Source organism: Astyanax mexicanus, chromosome 21 (genome assembly GCF_023375975.1).
Source record: "Astyanax mexicanus isolate ESR-SI-001 chromosome 21, AstMex3_surface, whole genome shotgun sequence".
Lineage (NCBI taxonomy): Eukaryota > Metazoa > Chordata > Actinopteri > Characiformes > Acestrorhamphidae > Astyanax > Astyanax mexicanus.
In genome coordinates, this window is record NC_064428.1 from 10,512,394 (window position 1) to 10,532,052 (window position 19,659).

Consider the following 19,659-nt stretch of genomic DNA (forward strand, 5'->3'; position numbering starts at 1 on the left):
AATAAACAAAACAAATAAATAACGTGACTAAGAAAGTGACCTGACAAATAACAGACTAGAAATAAACAATAACGTGTAAATACAAGAACATAGAAAGAGCAATAACGTGACGTAGTAAACAATAGCAAACGTGGCGAGACAAACGACAGAGGAAGGTGCAAAGACCGACCGAGACAAAGTGGCAGTGGAGGGCTATTTAAAGAAACAGGAAACACTACAATTAGAAACACCTGGGGAAGGGGCGGAGCAACAAATTACAACACGTGATGGAAAAGTACAAGAGAAACACACTAGGAAACGGGGAAAACACAGGAAAACATAGCGAGGGCGTAACAAAACTGAGAGACACCAAAAGCATCAACTAAGCCATTTATTAAATTATCTAGCTAACGCTAGTGGTTTAATAATTGGGTAGTACTAACTAGAAAACAATAGTTTTCTTACAAACTAATTACAAAAATATATTATATACACAATTATATTATCACAAACTGGACAAACTGTAATTAACTTACCTCAGAACTTTGTTTTAGAAGATAATTCTTAAATGTCTGTCAACATAATATAAGTTTACTGAGCATTTTGCTGACATTTGTTAAGAAGCTTGCTATAATGCTTCTATTAGCGCACAAATTATACAAGTAATACGTCTGTGAAAATCAACAGTGTTTGTTGACTAAGAGTCCCCACATGGCTCCAAGTGGCTACTTTGAATTTGCACCTTTATGCTCCCTCGCTTTTGTTGGTAACAATGACTACAGTCATTGGCTGGTAGACATGTGCACTTGGGTTCTTTTTTTTTTTTTATTTAAGGGGTCAATATAGCCTCCCTGTGTGGCAAATGCTACTTGTACTCGGGTGCAAGTAGTCACACCCATATTTTTATTGACACATAGGTGCATTAAACTTCCTAATAAACTCCCTAAACTCCATAATAATATCATATTATGAGATACCTTGTGATTCCCACTCCTAATATATATTGGCAAAAGTATTTGCTCACCCATCCAAAGCATGAAACTCCGCTTGCAATCACTTTCATGGTCACGTGTATAAAAGGAGCAGCTAGTCCTGCAGACTGCTTCCAAGTCCAGTTGTGAAATTTCCTCACTACTAAATATTCCACATTCAACTGCCACTGATATTATAACACAGTGGAAGCAACTGGGAATGACAGCACCTCGCTCTGTAAGCCTAAAATAGCAGAGCGGGGTTCTGCGGATGCTGAGGAGTACAGTGGTATGAAAAAGTTTGGTCAACCCTGATAATTTGTTCAGATCAGCAATTTCAGTTAAATATAGCATATACTATACGAACACAGTGATATTTGAGAAGTGAAATGATAAACGCTTCCTATTCCTTCCAATGTTGATTGTAGAAACTTCACACTAGACCTCAAGAAGAGTCTCTCCACTCTTCCTCCAGACTCTGCTCCCTTAATTTACAAATGAAATGTAATATTTACTGATGATCAGTGATGGTTTGGAGATACATGTCATCTGCTGGTGTTGATCCACTGTGTTTTATTATCAAGTCTAAAGTCAGTGCAGTTTTGTTTTCCCACAAAATCTTACAGCACTTTATGCTTCCCTCTGCTGACAGCTTTTATGGAGATGCAGATTTCATTTTCCAGAAGGACTGTTTCTGTGTGTGTGTGTGTGTGTGTGTGTGTGTGTGTGTGTGTGTGTGTGTGTGTGCGTGTGTGTGTGTGTAAAATAATTTCCTTTACTGAAGACTGAAAGTAAGTACATTTATACAGATCTGGTGCATTAATTATGTAAAATGAGAGGCTGAAGTCTGTGTAATCTGTCTTTCAGAGATGAAGATTCTCTGGGCGATGCTGCTGATTTTCTCTGGCCTAATGGAGACCCTGTCAGGTATGTGTTTTCCTGCTCTAAATGTGTGTGAGTGAGTATGTGTGTGTGTGTGTGTGTGTGAGAGAGAGAGAGAGAGAGAGAGAGAGAGAGAGAGCAACAGACAGAATAAGTCTAGTCAGTTTTAAACCATTCCGTTTAAATATATATTTTTTTACAATTAAAACAGCTCTTACTAGTCTCACTACTCAAAAAATGCTAATTTGTATGCAAGTAACAGTCAATATGTAATCAGAAAACATTTGTTTTCAGTGTAAATATGTAATTTCTGGACAAATTAAATACTGTACTGTCACCGGGGGCAGAGTTATGAGGCCAAGCCATTGGATCGTTTAGCAAATTTATTTAACCCAAGAAGAAATGATGTTTCACTGATAGAGACCTTATTCACCCTCTAAACCAAAACAATGAGGGTAAATGAGGCTCCACCAGTGGAACTACCACAACTAAACCAAAATAACCCAAATGTACACAAAACATCCTCAAACACACACAAGCCCCACCAAACAACATTAACCCTCCAAAACACCAAACACAGAACTAGGGCAGCCACTGAGCATACTGGGAGCTCTTTAAAGATCCCCACATAAACCTCAGCACTGCCAGCAGGTAGCAGGTATCAGGTTACACTTAAAAAACAAAATGGAAAATTTATTTGATGGACCAGAATTAGATTTTTTAAATAAGCTTTGGAAGATAGAAGATGGCAATGTTCATGGAGGGTGTTGATTTATGGCTTCTTCTCTGCATGATCCAGCTTTATCCTGTGTTAGTGGACTACAGCACAGTGAACTGTGTTTACAGTGCAGAGTTCTGGAAGTGTTCCTGAGTCCATGCTGTAATTTTCAGTACAGAATCAGTACAGCCAGTTTTTAATGCAGTGCTGCCTGAGGGCCAGAAGATCACCAACATCCAATACTGACCGTCAGTCTTCTCCGTATTCTCTGAATGTTTTAGTGATATTATGAACTGTAGATGGTAGAATGGACCAAAATTCATAATTTTACATTGAGGAATATTTTCCGAAATTATTCCTCAATTTAAAGAAACACTTTTGAGTTGGAATTGTACATTCTTACATAAAAATCACACCTCTTCCAGTTTTCCACTGTTTTCTTTCTGTTTTTTTTTTTCTGAATTTGTTTTTGGCCAGATGTCGTTTGAGTAATCAGATTGTAATTCGATTACAGTGCACCATGGGGGTCTGTACATCTGGCTTTTCATGCGGACATGATAAATCTGAACATGATATGATCACCAAAAACACATGTTAATGGCAACTGATTCAGAGGATGAGCTATTCTACCAGCCTTCTATAAGCAGATCATACCATTGAAAAATACTTAATTCAGTAAAAACTACAGAAGATCCAGCTGGATCATATTGAGATAAAACGTTATTTCATTATTACCTTATTATGTCTTGTTTGTTCTTTATTACAGAGCGCTTTAAGGTAGTGGGTCCAGCTGCTCCTCTTGTTGCTGTAGCTGGTGAAGATCTGATTCTGCCCTGTTCTCTCCAACCCAACATCAGTGCTGAGGGTATGATGGTGGAGTGGTTCAGACTACATGAGACAGACACACTGGTTCACTTATATATAAACTCTGCAGACAGAAATGGAGAACAGATGGAGTCTTACAGAGGGAGAACAGCTCTGTTTAAAGAAGAACTGAAGAAAGGAAATGCCTCACTGAAACTCTCAGCTCTCCAACCTTCTGACGATGGAGCTTACACGTGTTTAATTCGGGATGTGGATTCCTATATTGATGATGTAACGCTTTATGTTGAAGTTAAAGGTAAAATTAAATCACAATATCAGTTCATTATTACTAATGATGTATTAATTTTGAAATTGATTAAAGCAGTGCAAGCACTTTAGATAGCATCTCATATGCCTTAGACAAGAAATCTGAGTTTTATGAGTTTTGTAAGCATTCTGTATGCAAGGTGTTACGGCGTAAGGTCGCAGTTTATAGAAAAAAACATTCTTTATTCATTAATTTATTAAAACTGCTCATTTAATTCTATACACTTTCATTTTTAAGCATGAATGCAGCAGGTACAAATTACATATACATCAATATGGCGGCGCAGCAGCCCAGCACTCCTCAAAGCTTTGGCAGCTATTCTTGTTTATTGTATTTTTCGTGGGTGTTTTCACACATAATGCAGTAGCATATGTACAGTACAGTAAAACTGAGCTGCTCTTGATTGCGGATGACAAGCACTGGCCTTTAGATAACAACAAAAATTGGGACTTTATTCCCTCGGAGATTTGGCTCTACTCAGCGAGTGGAGAACTTACCATTCCCCCACCGAGAGGGCACAGACAGTGGAGACACAGTAAGCGCAAGCGGGGCAAGGGAGGGGTGCTGCTAGCTAAGCTAAAGGCTAACCCCCACAAGCCGGCAATTCCGAGTCTTTTTAGGAATAAAATGGACGAGCTGCGACTGAGGATTACTTCACACACGCTTAACCACTGTGCCATGGTAATAACAAAAATTTGGCTTGATCAGAACACCCCGGATGCTGCTACTGAGCTGGCGGACCGCACTGTTTTACGCAAAGGAGGAGGGGTCTGCACTTACATACACAACAGCTGGTGTACAAATATCAGAGTTATAGATACGCAAGGGTCCCCAGACATTGAGTATCTGACTTTACAATGCAGAACGTACTACCTGCCCAGGGAAATTACATCGGTCTATATTACAGCTGTATATGTGCCATTTCAAGCTAATGCTAAACTAGCCATGGAGAAGCTGCATCACTCCATAAGCCAGTATATGTCTGCACAACCTGACAGCATTATCATAGCAGCAGGAGACTTTAATCAAGCCAATTTAAAATCTGTACTGCACAGATTTCATAAGTGTGTGAAATTTCCAACAAGAGAAAAGAATACTCTGGATCAAGTGTACTGCAATATTTCACATGCCTACAAAGCTAGTCCCCTGCCACATTTTGGACTCTCAGATCATCTGTTTCTATCTCTGATCTCGGCATAAACTGCTGAGCTGTAGACAGAAACCATCTATAAAGACAGTCAAAATGTGGACTAAGGAGGCCACCTCAGCCCTTTAAAACTGTTTTGAAGACACAGACTGGGGATTTTTTGCAGAGGGAACTGATCTGGATGGACTCACATCAGCTGTTTTGTCATTTATAAACTTCTGTGCAGAAAGTGTGTCTGTAACGAGAACTGTTAGTGTTCAACAATCAAAAACCATGGTTTAACAACAGGCTGAGAACCTTGCTCAGAACACGAGACGCTGCATTTAAATCTGGGAACTTGCAGGCATATGAAGAGGCACAAAGATGCCTGAAGAGGCGCATCAGAGAGGCCAAGTGCAGGTACAAGCAGCGTATAGAAGAACACTTTACCACCAACAACTCCAGAGGTATGTGGCGGGGGATAAAGGTTCGTACAGGCTATAAGGACAACTATACAGCCACAAACCCTACAGACAACAGGCTTCCAGACACTCTGAACCACTTCTTTCATCGCTTCGAGCGCCGGTCCAGAGAGGCCACTATCCATCTGGCACTCTCAAAGAAGGATGTCCTCATACAGCTGCAACAACATCAAAATAGATCCACCTTGCGCAGAATCAGCATAAAGAAAGCCACTGGTCTAGATGGAGTCACCAGAAAGCTCCTCAAAAATCAGTTAACAGAGGTATGGACCACCATCTTTAATCTCTTGTTACTACAGTCTGCAGTTCCCACCAGCCTTAAGTCAGCCACAATCATTCCAGTACCTAAGAAAGGTTCAGTAAAATGCCTTAATGACTATCGCCCAGTTGCTCTATCACCCATCATTACCAAATGTTTGGAAAGACTCATCCTGATGCACATTAAGACTGCAATCCCTGCTAAACTTGACCAACATCAGTTTGCATATCGAGCAAACAGATCAACAGAGGATGCAGTAATTACAGCTCTCCACACAACTCTTACCCATCTGGAACAGGAAAAAACATATGTAAGAATGCTATTTGTGGATTTTAGCTCAGCCTTTAACACAGTTATTCCTCATAAACTGGTTCAAAAACTGAGCAACTTGGGCTTAGGCAGTTCACTGTGCACATGGATACTGGACTTGATACTGGACTGAGCAATAGACCGCAGAAAGTTAGAATGGGTGACTACTCATCATCCACTCTCATTGTGAACATTGGTGTACCTCAGGGGTGTGTCCTTATCCCCATCTTGTACTCACTCTTTACTCATGACTGCACACCAGTTCAACCTGCCAACACTATTGCCAAATTTGCTGATGATACCACCGTAGTTGGCCTGATCACAGACAACAATGAAACAGCTTACCGGGAGGAGGTCCAGCATCTGACTGAATGGAGTCAGCACAATAACCTGGACTTGAATACTACAAAAACTAAAGAAATCATAATAGACCAAGATCAAAACACACAGAGCACTCTCCCCTCTACATTCATGGCAAAGAGGTAGAGAGGGTGGAAAGCTTTAAGTTCCTTGGGGTCCACCTCTCTGCTGACCTTACTTGGACCACACATATTTCCCACCAGGTGGAAAAGGCCCAACAAAGACTGTCCTCCCTGAGGAAGTTAAAGCATGCTGACCTTTCTCAACAACTGCTGATCAATATCTATTGTTCAGTGATAGAGAGCCTCCTGATCTACTGCTGCACAGTGTGGTTTAACAGCTGCACACAAGAGAACAGGAAGGCCCTCCAACGGGTACACTGCAAAAAATAAATCTTAGCAAGTGAAATTTTCTAAATTTAGGGCAATAAATCTTATTTTCTTCTCTGATAAGACTTTTTGTTTTGCTAAGCATTATAAGTGTTAGATTATTTTGCGTATTTTAGGGATAATTTGTATTAATCATTCTTACTTAGAATTTGTACCTTATTTTAAGTAATTTGAACTTAAAATAAGCACAATCAAGCAGCAATCAAGTTATTCTGATTCTTGTGTCCAAAAACAGTGACTTTTTTGCTTGATTTAGGTGTTACTTCATTCATTTTTAGACTTTGCCATTGCTTTTTGTAAGAAATCTTACTAAGAAAAATGTTCTTACCCCATTGGCAGATTTTTTTGCTTAATATACATGTATTTGTCTTAATTCGCATAAATTTTGTCTAGTTTTTGCCAATGGATTTTTTGCAGTGTAGTAAAGGCAGCAGAGTGCATCATCGGCAAGACGCTACCAAACATTAGAGATATTTATACTGGCCAACTTCAAAGGAACGCCAGCTGTATCTCAAAGGACCCCACACACCCAGGACACCACTTGTTCTTCCCACTGCCCCCTAGATGCAGGACAATCAAAACCAAAACAAACAGACTCAAAAACAGTTTTTACCCACAAGCAGTTAAAAGTATTTCCCCCATCCTAGTTATGTAGGTCCATGGTGTAAGCTGGCATATTGCACATTGTACTTTATATTGCACTTCATATTGATACTGCTATTTATATAGATCTCTGTGTGTTTAATTGCTGCTGTCAAGCAAGAGCTGCTAAATGATATTTCGTTGTTTCTTTAAACAATGGCAATAAATCTATTCTGATTCTGATTACCCAAATTCGATTTTCTTCCTAAACCCAATGTTTAATTTAAACTGTTTACACAACCTTTTAATGTGAACCATATCCGACTTTCATCAGAACAGTTTGTGCTGTGGAACTCAGCACATGTGAGAAAAAGCATTTCTTTATGTGAAGCTATAATTTAATACTCATCAGAATCTGAAGAGCTAAGAATGAGTTTAAGCTGCAGCTGGGCTTAACCCAGAGAACTTACTCCAGCTCAAAGGACACATTATTCAGCTACGGACAGCCACCTATTTCTATACATTTTCCTGATGTTGCAGACGTATCCTATGACATCCTTCAACCATTTTATCAGAAATAGAGCAGTTGAGCCACAAGTATTTTAATATTGAAATAGAGAGATCAGTCAAATATCTCTCTGTTACCTCATTATCCAAGCATTGAAACCATTCACAGCTGTTGTGCATTTATTTTTAATTATGTCTGTAGACATATTTTTTTCATTTCTTTGATGCATATGATGTATATAAACCATATATTGAAATGTATATACAGTGTTCACACTGACACACAAACGACACGTCACGTATGAAAACATTGGATTTGCACCACTTTTACCAGCAGTGTGAATGCAGCCTTTGTTCCTTTGTGTCTGACGTGCTGTATATTTTTATTTGATTTATATTTCAGGAAAAGGTTTTCATGGTTGGAAGATTGCCATCATCTGCATTTTTGTTTTTGCTATTCTTTTAGCTGCCTTTACTGCGTACATCTTAAAAGGTGAGTTTTTAAAAATAACTGTTTAATTATTTAAAAAATATGATTTCCGTATTTGGATCAGTGTCTGGAATCACAGGATATGAAATGTATTGCAGTTTTATGTTTGAGAACCATTTCAATGTGACCAATAACAATTAATGATAATAATGGATGTGATGTAAAAGAATGGGTATTTTTTTACCAATATCAGTGTGTGTTTATTATTCTTATCCTTTTCCCTGTAAGGAGTTCAGTATGACACTGTAGCTGCGTTGTTCAGTTACTGTTGATTGTGGTTTTGATTACTGGATTGATTACTGGATTGGTATTTTTTATTTTGTAAATCAGAAAGATAAGAAATGTTTCAATAACGGTGATATCATTTTTGTGGCATATCGATATGTATTATTTACAGAATCTATCACAGACAGGTGTTTTTTAGCGGCGTCAGTTCACAGCAGAGCTGAACACAATCAGCTTCCGTAGCCGGGCTACGTCAGTGCGTGATGATGTTATCATATAGGCACGTAGCCAGCTAGGCTAGGCTTGGGTTGGCTCTGCTCTGCATCGCATCTAAAATGTCCCACGATGAAGCTCGGCAGCGCTCCGCTCCGCACCTAAAAGTCCCGCGATGAAGCGAAACCGACCCTAACCAAGCGGATCTCGGGCGCGCTCCGCTCCGCACCTGGAATGTCCCGCGATGAAGCTCAGCTGCGCTCCGCTCCGCACCTAAAATGTGCCGCGATGAAGCTCGGCTGCGCTCCGCTCCGCACCTAAAATGTGCCGCGATGAAGCTCGGCTGCGCTCCGCTCCGCACCTAAAATGTGCCGCGGTGAAGCTCGGCTGCGCTCTGGTCCGCACCTAAAATCTCCCGAGATGAAGCTCGGCTGCGCTCCGCTCCGCACCTAAAATGTGCCGCGACGAAGCTCGGCTGCGCTCCGCTCCCCACCTAAAATGTGCCGCGATGAAGCTCGGCTGCGCTCCGGTCCAGTCTGTTCCACCACTTCAAGCAGTTTCACTACACACAATATCTGAAACACTTTTGTAGTTTATGTTGTATCAAAGTTATTTATAGTTGTTATAGGTTTGTTTATTTGACGGGGATATCGTGTTTCTTTTTTTGTATATGAAGGCTTTTTGTATTCCTTATCCTGGTTAAAGCACTTTTGTTTTGATCTGTTAAATTTGTTTACAAAAGAATAATAAGCTCTGCCTCTGTTGTAATGTAAAGTTACTTATATTGTTAATATGTATATAGGTTATAGGTTTGTGTTTGACAGAGATGTCATGTTTTTTTTTTGCTACATGCAAATAAAAGTGAGCATTGATTTATTCTGACCATTTTTTATTTCTAATGTATTATACAGTTTTTGTGAGAGGAGGCTTTAAAGACTTAAATTAAAATTTCAGACATTAGTGTACAGATTTCCATCGCAGGGATTCTTAGCAGTTTTTCTGAGGCCTTCAAAGTATTTATATCGATATCGAAATTATATTGTATCAACCGAAATTAAGGAATATATCGTGATATAAATTTTGGCCATATCGTCCAGCACTACGTTCCAGAATCTCCATTATGTATACATGAAGACGTATTAAAAAATCAAATTCCATTGTCTAATCACTTAATTTCAATTAATTTACATTAGCCAATGTAGGTGAAAATTAAGGCTCAATCCTATAAGGAAATGTCAGCCTGAACAAATGTTTTTAGATTTAAGATTTAAAGGCATGTATCAAGCTTTTAGTCCAGTATTTTCAGCAATGTTGTTCCACAAAATTTTAAGCTTTACATCAGCCTTAAAGTTTGCAGTTAATCTGCCTCATCTTAGAAATACTAATAACACCACCACTAACAGGGTGCTGTCGCAGCAAGGAATGGTGGACACAAGCGCAAGTATACAATTTAATAGAAAGTAAAGCCAAACACAAAATAAACAGATATGGAAGATACAAACATAAAGTTGAGTTATGTATATAACTTAATTTTGGGAGATTGATCATCGCCCTTACTCCTCCCACTCTCCTATATACAGTAAACCCTCACTTCCTCTATGTGCTTGTCGAACAACCTCGCACAGTTTTCACCATCCTGGATGAAACAACACTTACCCCCGATTTATACACAGCAACTCACCAGCTCGCATCGGCTCAGCCTCTGGCTTGCTCAAGGTCTACTCGGTCACACTTCCAAACACTCAGACACTGGCGGTCCCAAGGCTTTCACAGACCTCCCCTCAAATCTCCTTGCCGTAGTCAAACTTTCTGATTCAACTTCTGGGGCTTCAGCTCTACGCTTTTCCAGCGAAGCTGCCCCGAACTCCTGCCCAAACCCAAAGTTCGCAACTCACCCCCCCCTCCCGTCTCTTTTCCTACTCCTCCCACTCTCCTCCCTATATAAACCCTCACTTCCTCCCTACCTGTGTGTCGAATAACATCATACCACCTCCTCCCATCTTCTTCCTTCTTTCATTCTCTCCCTTTCTCTTCCTGTATATCTTCTTCTTCTTCTCCCTTATCTGTTTTTCCAAAACCCTTTAAAATATAGTGGAGAAACTCGCCTCATCAACCGCACTGGTGGTTTCGTGCTTAAGCTGAATGATATTTCATTTTAATGGCTGTTTGAGGAGAAGGAAAAAGATGTTTTGTTATAATTCCGTTATTTAAAAAAATAAATTACATTTTTTTATGTATTTGTTTACAATAAAGCTTATTAATATCTAAAGAGAAGTACAGTCCTCTAATAATCCTGACTAAGCAGTAAATAAGATTCAGCAAATAACTTTATACAGTTTTAGTCCTGCCTTTTTTCTTTTCTCTAAAAATTATTTTATTTAAAAAATTGTTAATTTTGTTTTATTTAGCTAGATTGTTTTGTTTTTTTGATTTTCACGATTAATTCAGTTAATTAAAATGACTGTTTTAATGCGATTTTCAAAATGGTGTAATCAAGATTTTTTGGGGGTGAGTAAAGCACTTTGTTTAATTACAGTAAGCTTAGATTTCTTTTATTTTAGCGCGGTTAGCAGCAGTGGTAGACTTAGTTAACAGCGCTTACCGCTATAAATTCCGGCCGACAGCATGGAGTTTAGATCGTGCTCAAACAACCCAACCTGATCGGCCGAGAATGTTTAAGAATATAAAACACTTTCTGAACAAACAATTTTTTTACTTGGTTATGCCATAGACGATAATGCGCTTAATATCGTCATTCGCTTAAATTATCGCAGTATGTGATAATATCGTTTATTGGACCAAGGCTATTAGGGCACAGAACAAATGCAGTATTGGTACGTTTGTTTGCTATGGAGAACCATTTCTAAAATGTTCCTTAAAGAACCGCCTGCAACAACGAAGAAAACCTTTAAATCAGGCAAACCAAGCCATTTATACATTCAAACTATTTTTATGTCTATATAATGAAATATTTCTTTTACAAAAGAACCCTGGAAGAACCCATTGTTTAATGGTGTAGCTATTGAATATTTGTGAAAGAGTGAAGACCTGTTACTGAGTGACAGCAGTGTCTGATCATTGTTCTGCTGTCTGTCTCTGATTCCAGATAAATACTCAAAAAAGCAGCTCTCTCCTACACAGTGCTCAGTTATAACCTACATGCGTGTTCACTCCAAGAATCCCAAGAAAGAGCTGGACCTGAGGAAATTCAGCACATCAGAGGAAGGACACAGGAGACTCATCCCAGCTGTATCAAACTGCAGGAAGGCTCAGTGAGTGTTTATTATACCAATTATAGTGGTAAAATAATACTGTAGTGTGAGAAATAGGTCTGGGTGTTCTAAGAAGGTCAAAAAAGACCCTGTATTGACTCTGTATTTTATTTAATGCTGTCTGTTGGTGCTTTAAGATATATTAATACTTACACTCTCCCTATGACTCCAACAACACTACTAACTACATTACCCATAATCCCGCTGACAGAACAAAATACTGGAATTTATCTGCATAGTAACATTATTCTAACATAAACCATTAATTCATCTCCAGGCTAACACCCTCCATTCTATACTGCTGAGTTTGGCTGTTAGCTAGCATTGAGCACACAGCACCATCCATCTGTTATCAAACACCAGAACCTACTAATCTAACCAGCACAGCACCATCCATCTGTTATCAAATCCCAAAACCTACTAATCTAACCAGCACAGCACCATCCATCTGTAATCAAACCCCAGAATCTACTAATTTAACCAGCACAGCGCCATCCATCTGTTATCAAACCCCAGAACCTTCTAATCTAACCAGCACAGCACCATCCATCTGTTATCATACCCCAGAACCTACTAATCTAACCAGCACAGGGCCATCCATCTGTTATCAAACACCAGAATCTACTTATCTAACCAGAACAGCGCCATCCATCTGTTATCAAAGACCAGAATCTACTAATCTAACCAGCACAGCACCATCCATCTGTTATCAAACACCAGAATCTACTTATCTAACCAGCACAGCGCCATCCATCTGTTATCAAACACCAGAATCTACTAATCTAACCAGCACAGCACCATCCATCTGTTATCAAACACCAGAATCTACTAATTTAACCAGCACAGTGCTTGTTATCATCAGTCATTAATTCAGCTCGAAAGCATTTAGCATTGCCAGTTAGCCTTTAACTGTGGCATTTTGGGCTTTATAATTAAAGTCCCTAGGTCATATCGTATTAATGAAAGGATAAATAGTAAAACCATAAAGAATTCATTTTTATTTTATTTGCATTATTTTATTTCATTTTAGTAACATTATTCTAACATCAACCATTAATTCATCTCAGAATACAGTTAGCATCCAGACTAACACCCTCCATTCTATACTGCTGAGTTCGGCTGTTAGCTAGCATTGAGCCGCTAGCGTCATCCATCTGTTATCAAACCCCAGAACCTACTAATCTAACCAGAACAGCACCATCCATCTGTTATCAAACACCAGAACCTACTAATCTAACCAGAACAGCACCATCCATCTGTTATCAAACCCCAGAACCTACTAATCTAACCAACAAAGCACCATCCATCTGTTATCAAACCCCAGAACCTACTAATCTAACCAGAACAGCACCATCCATCTGTTATCAAACCCCAAAACCTACTAATCTAACCAGAACAGCACCATCCATCTGTTATCAAACCCCAGAACCTACTAATCTAACCAACAAAGCACCATCCATCTGTTATCAAACCCCAGAACCTACTAATCTAACCAACACAGCTCCATCCATCTGTTATCAAACCCCAGAACCTACTAATCTAACCAGCACAGCACCATCCATCTGTTATCAACCCCCAAAACCTACTAATCTAACCAGAACAGCACCATCCATCTGTTATCAAACCCCAGAACCTACTAATCTAACCAACAAAGCACCATCCATCTGTTATCAAACCCCAGAACCTACTAATCTAACCAGCACAGCACCATCCATCTGTTATCAAACCCCAGAATCTACTAATCTAACCAGCACAGCACCATCCATCTGTTATCAAACCCCAGAATCTACTAATTTAACCAGCACAGTGCGTGTTATCATCAGTCATTAATTCAGCTCGAAAGCATTTAGCATTGCCAGTTAGCCTTTAACTGTGGCAAATCCTCGATTTTGGGCTTTATAATAAAAGTCCCTAGGTCATATCGTATTAATTAAAATAAATAGTAAAACAATAAAGAATTCATTTTTATTTTATTTGCATTATTTTATTTCATTTGGACTTTACTAAGTGAACATTTGACCATCAAAACATGGTCAAATATTAAAAGCAATACTTTTAAAGGACCAATAAGTAATTTATTTTCAGTAGTAAATTATACAATTATCAGGATGTATGATGAGATTTTAAGGAAACATGCTGAGTTAAAGCACTGGCAGTTCTTGTCAGCAGGGCTTCAGCAGTACGTACCTCTTTGCACTGCGCAGTACTTTACTAGTATCTGTGTTTGTTTTGGCCTTTGACTCCGCCTGCTGCTCGTTCCCCAAGGTTAACTCCAACCCTGAGGTTGCCAGTATGTACACAGCAGCCAGCGAACAGTGTTACAGCAAGTAAGCTAGCAATCAGGGCTGCTTTAGCTAAACCTCAGCTGCTACACAGCCTAAACTCCCTCGGCATGTCTCAAAAAACTCAGTGACCAAAGAAGGAATTAAACAGGAGTAAATATTGGCAGTGAGATTAAAAGGTGGAGAAAACTTTGAGCTTGAAAAAAGACTACAAGACCAACACTTTTCTCCATAACAGGTAAGCTAACTGGCTGGCTAATTCAGTCAGGTAATTTATCACCACCACTAGGTTATCTTACCAGGGATTGGAGTTTTAAATGAATAAAAAAAATAGTGTTCACATTCATATCAGTAGTCTGTGTGCAGCTGGGATAACAAGGCAGGGGATATCTGAAAGAGATAGATACGTTTTCAGGGTTAGCTAAAATGATCATGCTACACAAGCTAACTGAACTGAATTCAGTCACAACAGAGGAGCAGGGGTGTCGCATCTGATTACTACCTCGGCAGCGATCAGTATTAAAAATATATAGGCCAGAAACCCAAAGTTAGTCTCTATATTCACTCAGTTTAGCTCTAATTGTGATTATAAATTGAGTGGTAAACAGTAATCATGGCCATTCCTAGCAACTATCTAGCTATTTAGCTGTTTATTTATCGCCTGTTGTGTAACATACAGTCAATATATCGCTATTTGCAGGTTCAGAATGAGTTCAGAATGTCCGTATTTCTCGTCCTCTCGCTCGTCCTCCATTCTCTGCCTCTCATACCAGTCTTCACTGGCGTTGCTTGACAGCAGTGAGGGCAGGTCATAACTGATATCTAGATCAGACTACAACATAATAAAATGATAGGCTACTCAAATATAGATGTATATGTTATCTATCACGTTTTCTAGCAAGGAGAGTGGCAAGTGAAACACAATCAACCTTAAATGCTGTTTGCAATAGGCATGGTGAGAAGAAAACACTGAATACGGAAATAAAAACATTGGGCTTGATATGGTTTGGAAAATCTTAGCAGCAATTTAACCCTGTGTAGAGGGGGTCTGTAAGAGAAAGACATCTAGGCATATTTGGAAAATTTGAGATAGTGTTCTGAACAAAATTGCAAACCTGTAAGTATCTAAAGATGTGTGTTTTGGATAAAGAATATTTATCTACTAGCTGCTAAAAAGAGGCAAATCATCCTCAATATATAAATATTTAATTGATCTAATACCATGGAAGGACCAAATCTTAAAAGTATTTTCAATCAGTGATGGGGGAAAACACAGATTGGTCACAATTGGGGTCAGTGTGGAAAAATATTGAAATACCAAATGTTTAAGGTGGATTTAGTAATAGTGTTTTTCGTGAAGGTTGAGTTTGACCCTTAATTGTTAAGCAAGCCAGAGTAGCTAAATATGCAGGTGTAAAAGAACGTGACTCTAATTGAAGCCAAAGAATCATCTTGAATGGATCTGACATTAGGGCATGAAACTCAGTTTGGGCAATTAAATGTTTCTTATAGACCTGCAGATGGGGACGAGGCTTGAGTTTTGTCAAATTCAGTATCATCAATGTAGTTATATCAGCCAGTCTCATCCTCCTCAGATGTCTTTCATGAGATGAATATGAGATAATAATACCCCTTATGTATACTTTTGTCACATCTGGCGCTGATAAAGCTCCTGTCTCCCTTGCACTCAGCTCTTCGTGCACTCTTCAGTCACCAAACTACAATACCCAGAACGCACCACACTTGACTCACAATAACTCATCTGATCACATGACTGCACACGGCTCTCTCAGGAAGTAATCACTGTAATTAGCCTCATCTCTTTCTCTCTGTATTTTTACCGCCTCAGTTCACTCTCTCCCATACCTGTCAAGTTTTGGACTTAAAAATAAGGGATTTTTTATATATATATATATATATATATATATATATATATATATATATATATATATATATATATATATATATTTTTTTTTTTTTTTTTTTTTAATAGATTTAAAATTGAAGGGTGCACAAATTTACAAAAAGGACATGGATCAGATATATTCCATAAGTAAATAATAGTCCTAAGAGGCCTACACAATTAATAATGTTTCATTAATACTTCTTTCTATCGTTCAGTCCACTCCTGATCAGTTCAGTTAATTTCAGCCCTCTCCACATTTTCTCTCTCTCTCCAGCTCAACCATCTCTTCTACCCCATCTAAATAATACATTACACAACAATACTTGAGATTTAAACAAATTCTAACAAACCCTAAAACTAGCCCTGAACTAATAGAGTTTGGAAATTATAGGTTTTGGCTGATCAGGCACATCAGGGCAGGGCATTATATGTATGTAGATTTTTCTCAAACCCTGAATATCTATCTAGCTAATTCTAAAGTTAAGCTAACTGAGTCACTAGCTGGATTTTATTAAACACACAATGGGTTTAATTTATGTTTTGATTCAGAGAAGAGTCTTTTTAACCAGCTATCAGAAACAATCTCATCACAGTTTACATGGCTAGTTACCTTTCTTTTAGAAAAATCTCCGTATATCCAGATTATTTTTAACGACAGCTGCTCCAAATAGCTGCCTGAACTCACAGCGAGGGGAGGGGCGGGGCTTCCCCCACACTAAACTGCGCTCCGCAAAACCAGCAAGCTGATTGGCTGTTTCTCCTGAAAGGCGGGACTTTCCTTGAACTGGCAACACGATTGGTTAAGAGACACACAGTGCATTGTCGCCTGTGGCCTATATTTTTTTTTATTTAGTATAATACGGGAAATTTACGGGAAAATACTAATACGGGAGGACGGCGGGAAAGAGGAGTAAAATACGGTAGTTTCCCGGCCAAAACGGGAGACTTGACAGGTATGCTCTCTCCCTGCCGAGTATAGTTTGTTTCATCCTTTTTTTTCAATGCATTTTCCTTTGCTCTGTTTGATTTTCTGTTTTTGCCTGCCCTATGTTGCTGTTTCTTGCCTGTGTATTTACCCTGGACTTGTTTCCCGTTTATGTTATGTTATTCCCTTTTGGCTCCTGTTTATCAGCATTGACACTATTTTCTCAGACCACTCTTTGTATCGCCCCTTTGCTTGATAAAGCTGTTTTTACGCATCTGCGTCCTGCCAGATCATCACAACTTTAAACGTTTCCCACAGCCTATATGCAGAAATTTCACTAGAATAATTAGTATTGATTAAAAAATGTGATCTGAGGTTTGACTAATAAATGCCTTATTAGATAATAAGTAAGTGGAGCTCTGCTACTAACTGCTTCCTCAAATAAAAGGGTCATAATAACCGGGACGTGAAGGATGTGTCATATGTACAAGAAGATAAAATGTGAATCCTTCCTTCTGTTGTCTACAAAAAATAATTGATACATCTATAGACTTGATGTACTGATGAATAAAATGAGTAAGCTCTAGCTCACGGATGTAGATGTTGCCATGGATCTATTATGGCAAAAACCTGTGAATTTTTTTTATTGCAGTCACAATTTTAGATGCAGAGATTGATCTATTAGAGGAATGATCTAGGTCTAGCCAGCAGTTCAGATCACCCCCCAACACAAGTAAATGCGAGGACAGATCTGGGATAGTAATAAATAGCTGTCTAAAAAAAACATCATTAGCCCAGTTTGGAGCATAAACGTTAACTACATGTAGAGGTTTTTTTTCCACTCGTACCGAAAAACGTACCGTAAACGTTACGAACCATGGGGTTTATACCGAGGTGTGAACCAAACCATGAATTTTCTGTACCATTACACCCCTAATTTCTAGCATTAAATAAGTAATTCATGTAAAAGGAATAATTTACCTGGATTGAACTGTAGTAGATATGTTGATGGACAGATATGTATACAGTCAAAAGTTTGGGATCACAGGGAAATTTCCCTCTTTTCCAATGAAAAAAAATTCATTCAATTCAATTGAAATATTTGCATTAAAGGCTATTTTGTATAGAAGTGATTTTTGCATATAATCCTATTATGAGCAATTCTCAGTCCTCTCCCTCTTTTTCCTAGTATGGCAGCAAATCCAATTTAACAATTTTAGAATTGCCAAGAAACAGCAATACTCTGGCCCATTGCAGTCCTTTCTTTTTTTGCCAGTGTAATAACATTAAGTCCAGCAGCCTGAACTCGCCCTTTGCCCGTTAATGCTGACACTGGTGTTTGACATTGGATATTTATCTTCTTGCACTGTTGTGCATCGGGGCCTTCCACCATTTTTCTGTCCTTGTTATATCCAGTTTGTGTAACTTTCTGAAGGGAGTTGTTAAAGGCATGATAAAATATTTTCTGTTTTTTTGCAATATTCCTTTGTAATTAAAACCAGACATTTGGATGTCTCCTGTTCCAAGCAGCAGTCCCTGTTTTTAGGAGTGCTCTCTATTCCTAATAGTGTCTCATGTTCCAAGCAATATACTCTTTTCATAGTAATGTCCCAGTTCAAGTAGTACCCCTTATTTCTAGTAGTGTCCCCTGTTCAGAATAGTGTTTACTTTTCCTAGTAGCATCCACTGTTTCAAATAGGGTGCCCTCTACCAAGCAATGTTCCCATTTCTAGTAGTTTCCCGTGTTCCTAGTAGTGTCTCCTGTTTCTTGTTGTGTCCTCTTCCTGGACTGATTTTCAGCTGAAATATACAATCACTTGATAGTTCCTAAGATAGTTGACCTTGTGAGCCCTTTTAATCATATTAGTTGATTATAGACCAGGTTTCTTGAGAGGATTATAAATTATGTTATAGGCTTTCAAAGACACCTGACATGAAGCTTTATGAATGGTGCCCGAAAAATAATTGAAATCGCAAACATTTTTATACATGGAAGATATTATGTATAAAGAAATCAGTACACAGGTACACATAGTAAAAAAGCTAGTGGATAATTAATAATTGTGAATTTTATGCACAGGTACGTTCAAGAGAATAACAAAATGAGAAAATAAAGAATAAAACTGATACAAGGAATATCAGTTATAAATGTAATTGTTTAGACAACTTAAAATGCAGTCATTACAGTGTCCTTTCTCAACTACTCCTCATTATCTCCTTTTTTCTCCCATCTGTAGATTTACAGGTTGTAATCTCACCGAACAGTCCATTGAAACATTGAGTGCAGCTTTAAAAACAGAAAACTCCTTACTGAAAGAACTGGACCTCTGTAACAACAACCTGCAGGATTCAGGAGTGGAGAAGCTCTCTGATGGACTGAAGAGTTCACACTGTAAAGTGGAAAAACTGAGGTCAGTATATACATATATAGTTCATATAGTTCAATGTTATCTCAGTGATAGCAGGACATCTAACTCCTGATGCAGCAAAGCATCCCAAACCATCTCACTACCACCATTTACTACAGTTGGTATTAAAGGTTGTTTCTTGGTGAAGCAGTGTTCGGTTTCTGACAGACATAACAGTGTCCATGTCAGCCCAAAGCTCCACTTTAAACTTAACATGCAGTGCATTTAAATATGGTCATTTT

General features: G+C 38.6%; 1 protein-coding gene across 12 annotated transcripts in view; it reads left to right on the forward strand.

Moving 5' to 3' along the window:
• Nucleotides 1-19,659, forward strand: part of LOC103029360 (ribonuclease inhibitor-like) — a 605,885-nt gene that overhangs the window by 84,118 nt on the left and 502,108 nt on the right. For 3 of the 12 annotated variants that reach the window (XM_049470087.1, XM_049470086.1, XM_049470090.1), the window contains exons 1-5: nt 1,723-1,877; nt 3,317-3,670; nt 8,100-8,189; nt 11,731-11,896; nt 19,247-19,420. In XM_049470087.1, the coding sequence (XP_049326044.1) occupies nt 1,820-1,877; nt 3,317-3,670; nt 8,100-8,189; nt 11,731-11,896; nt 19,247-19,420 (842 nt within the window). In that variant the 5' untranslated portion in view covers nt 1,723-1,819. Of the gene's footprint in view, nt 1-1,722; nt 1,878-3,316; nt 3,671-8,099; nt 8,190-11,730; nt 11,897-19,246; nt 19,421-19,659 lie in introns of those variants that run through there. The other 9 variants (XM_049470082.1, XM_049470083.1, XM_049470077.1 and 6 more) reach the window with 8 other exon arrangements.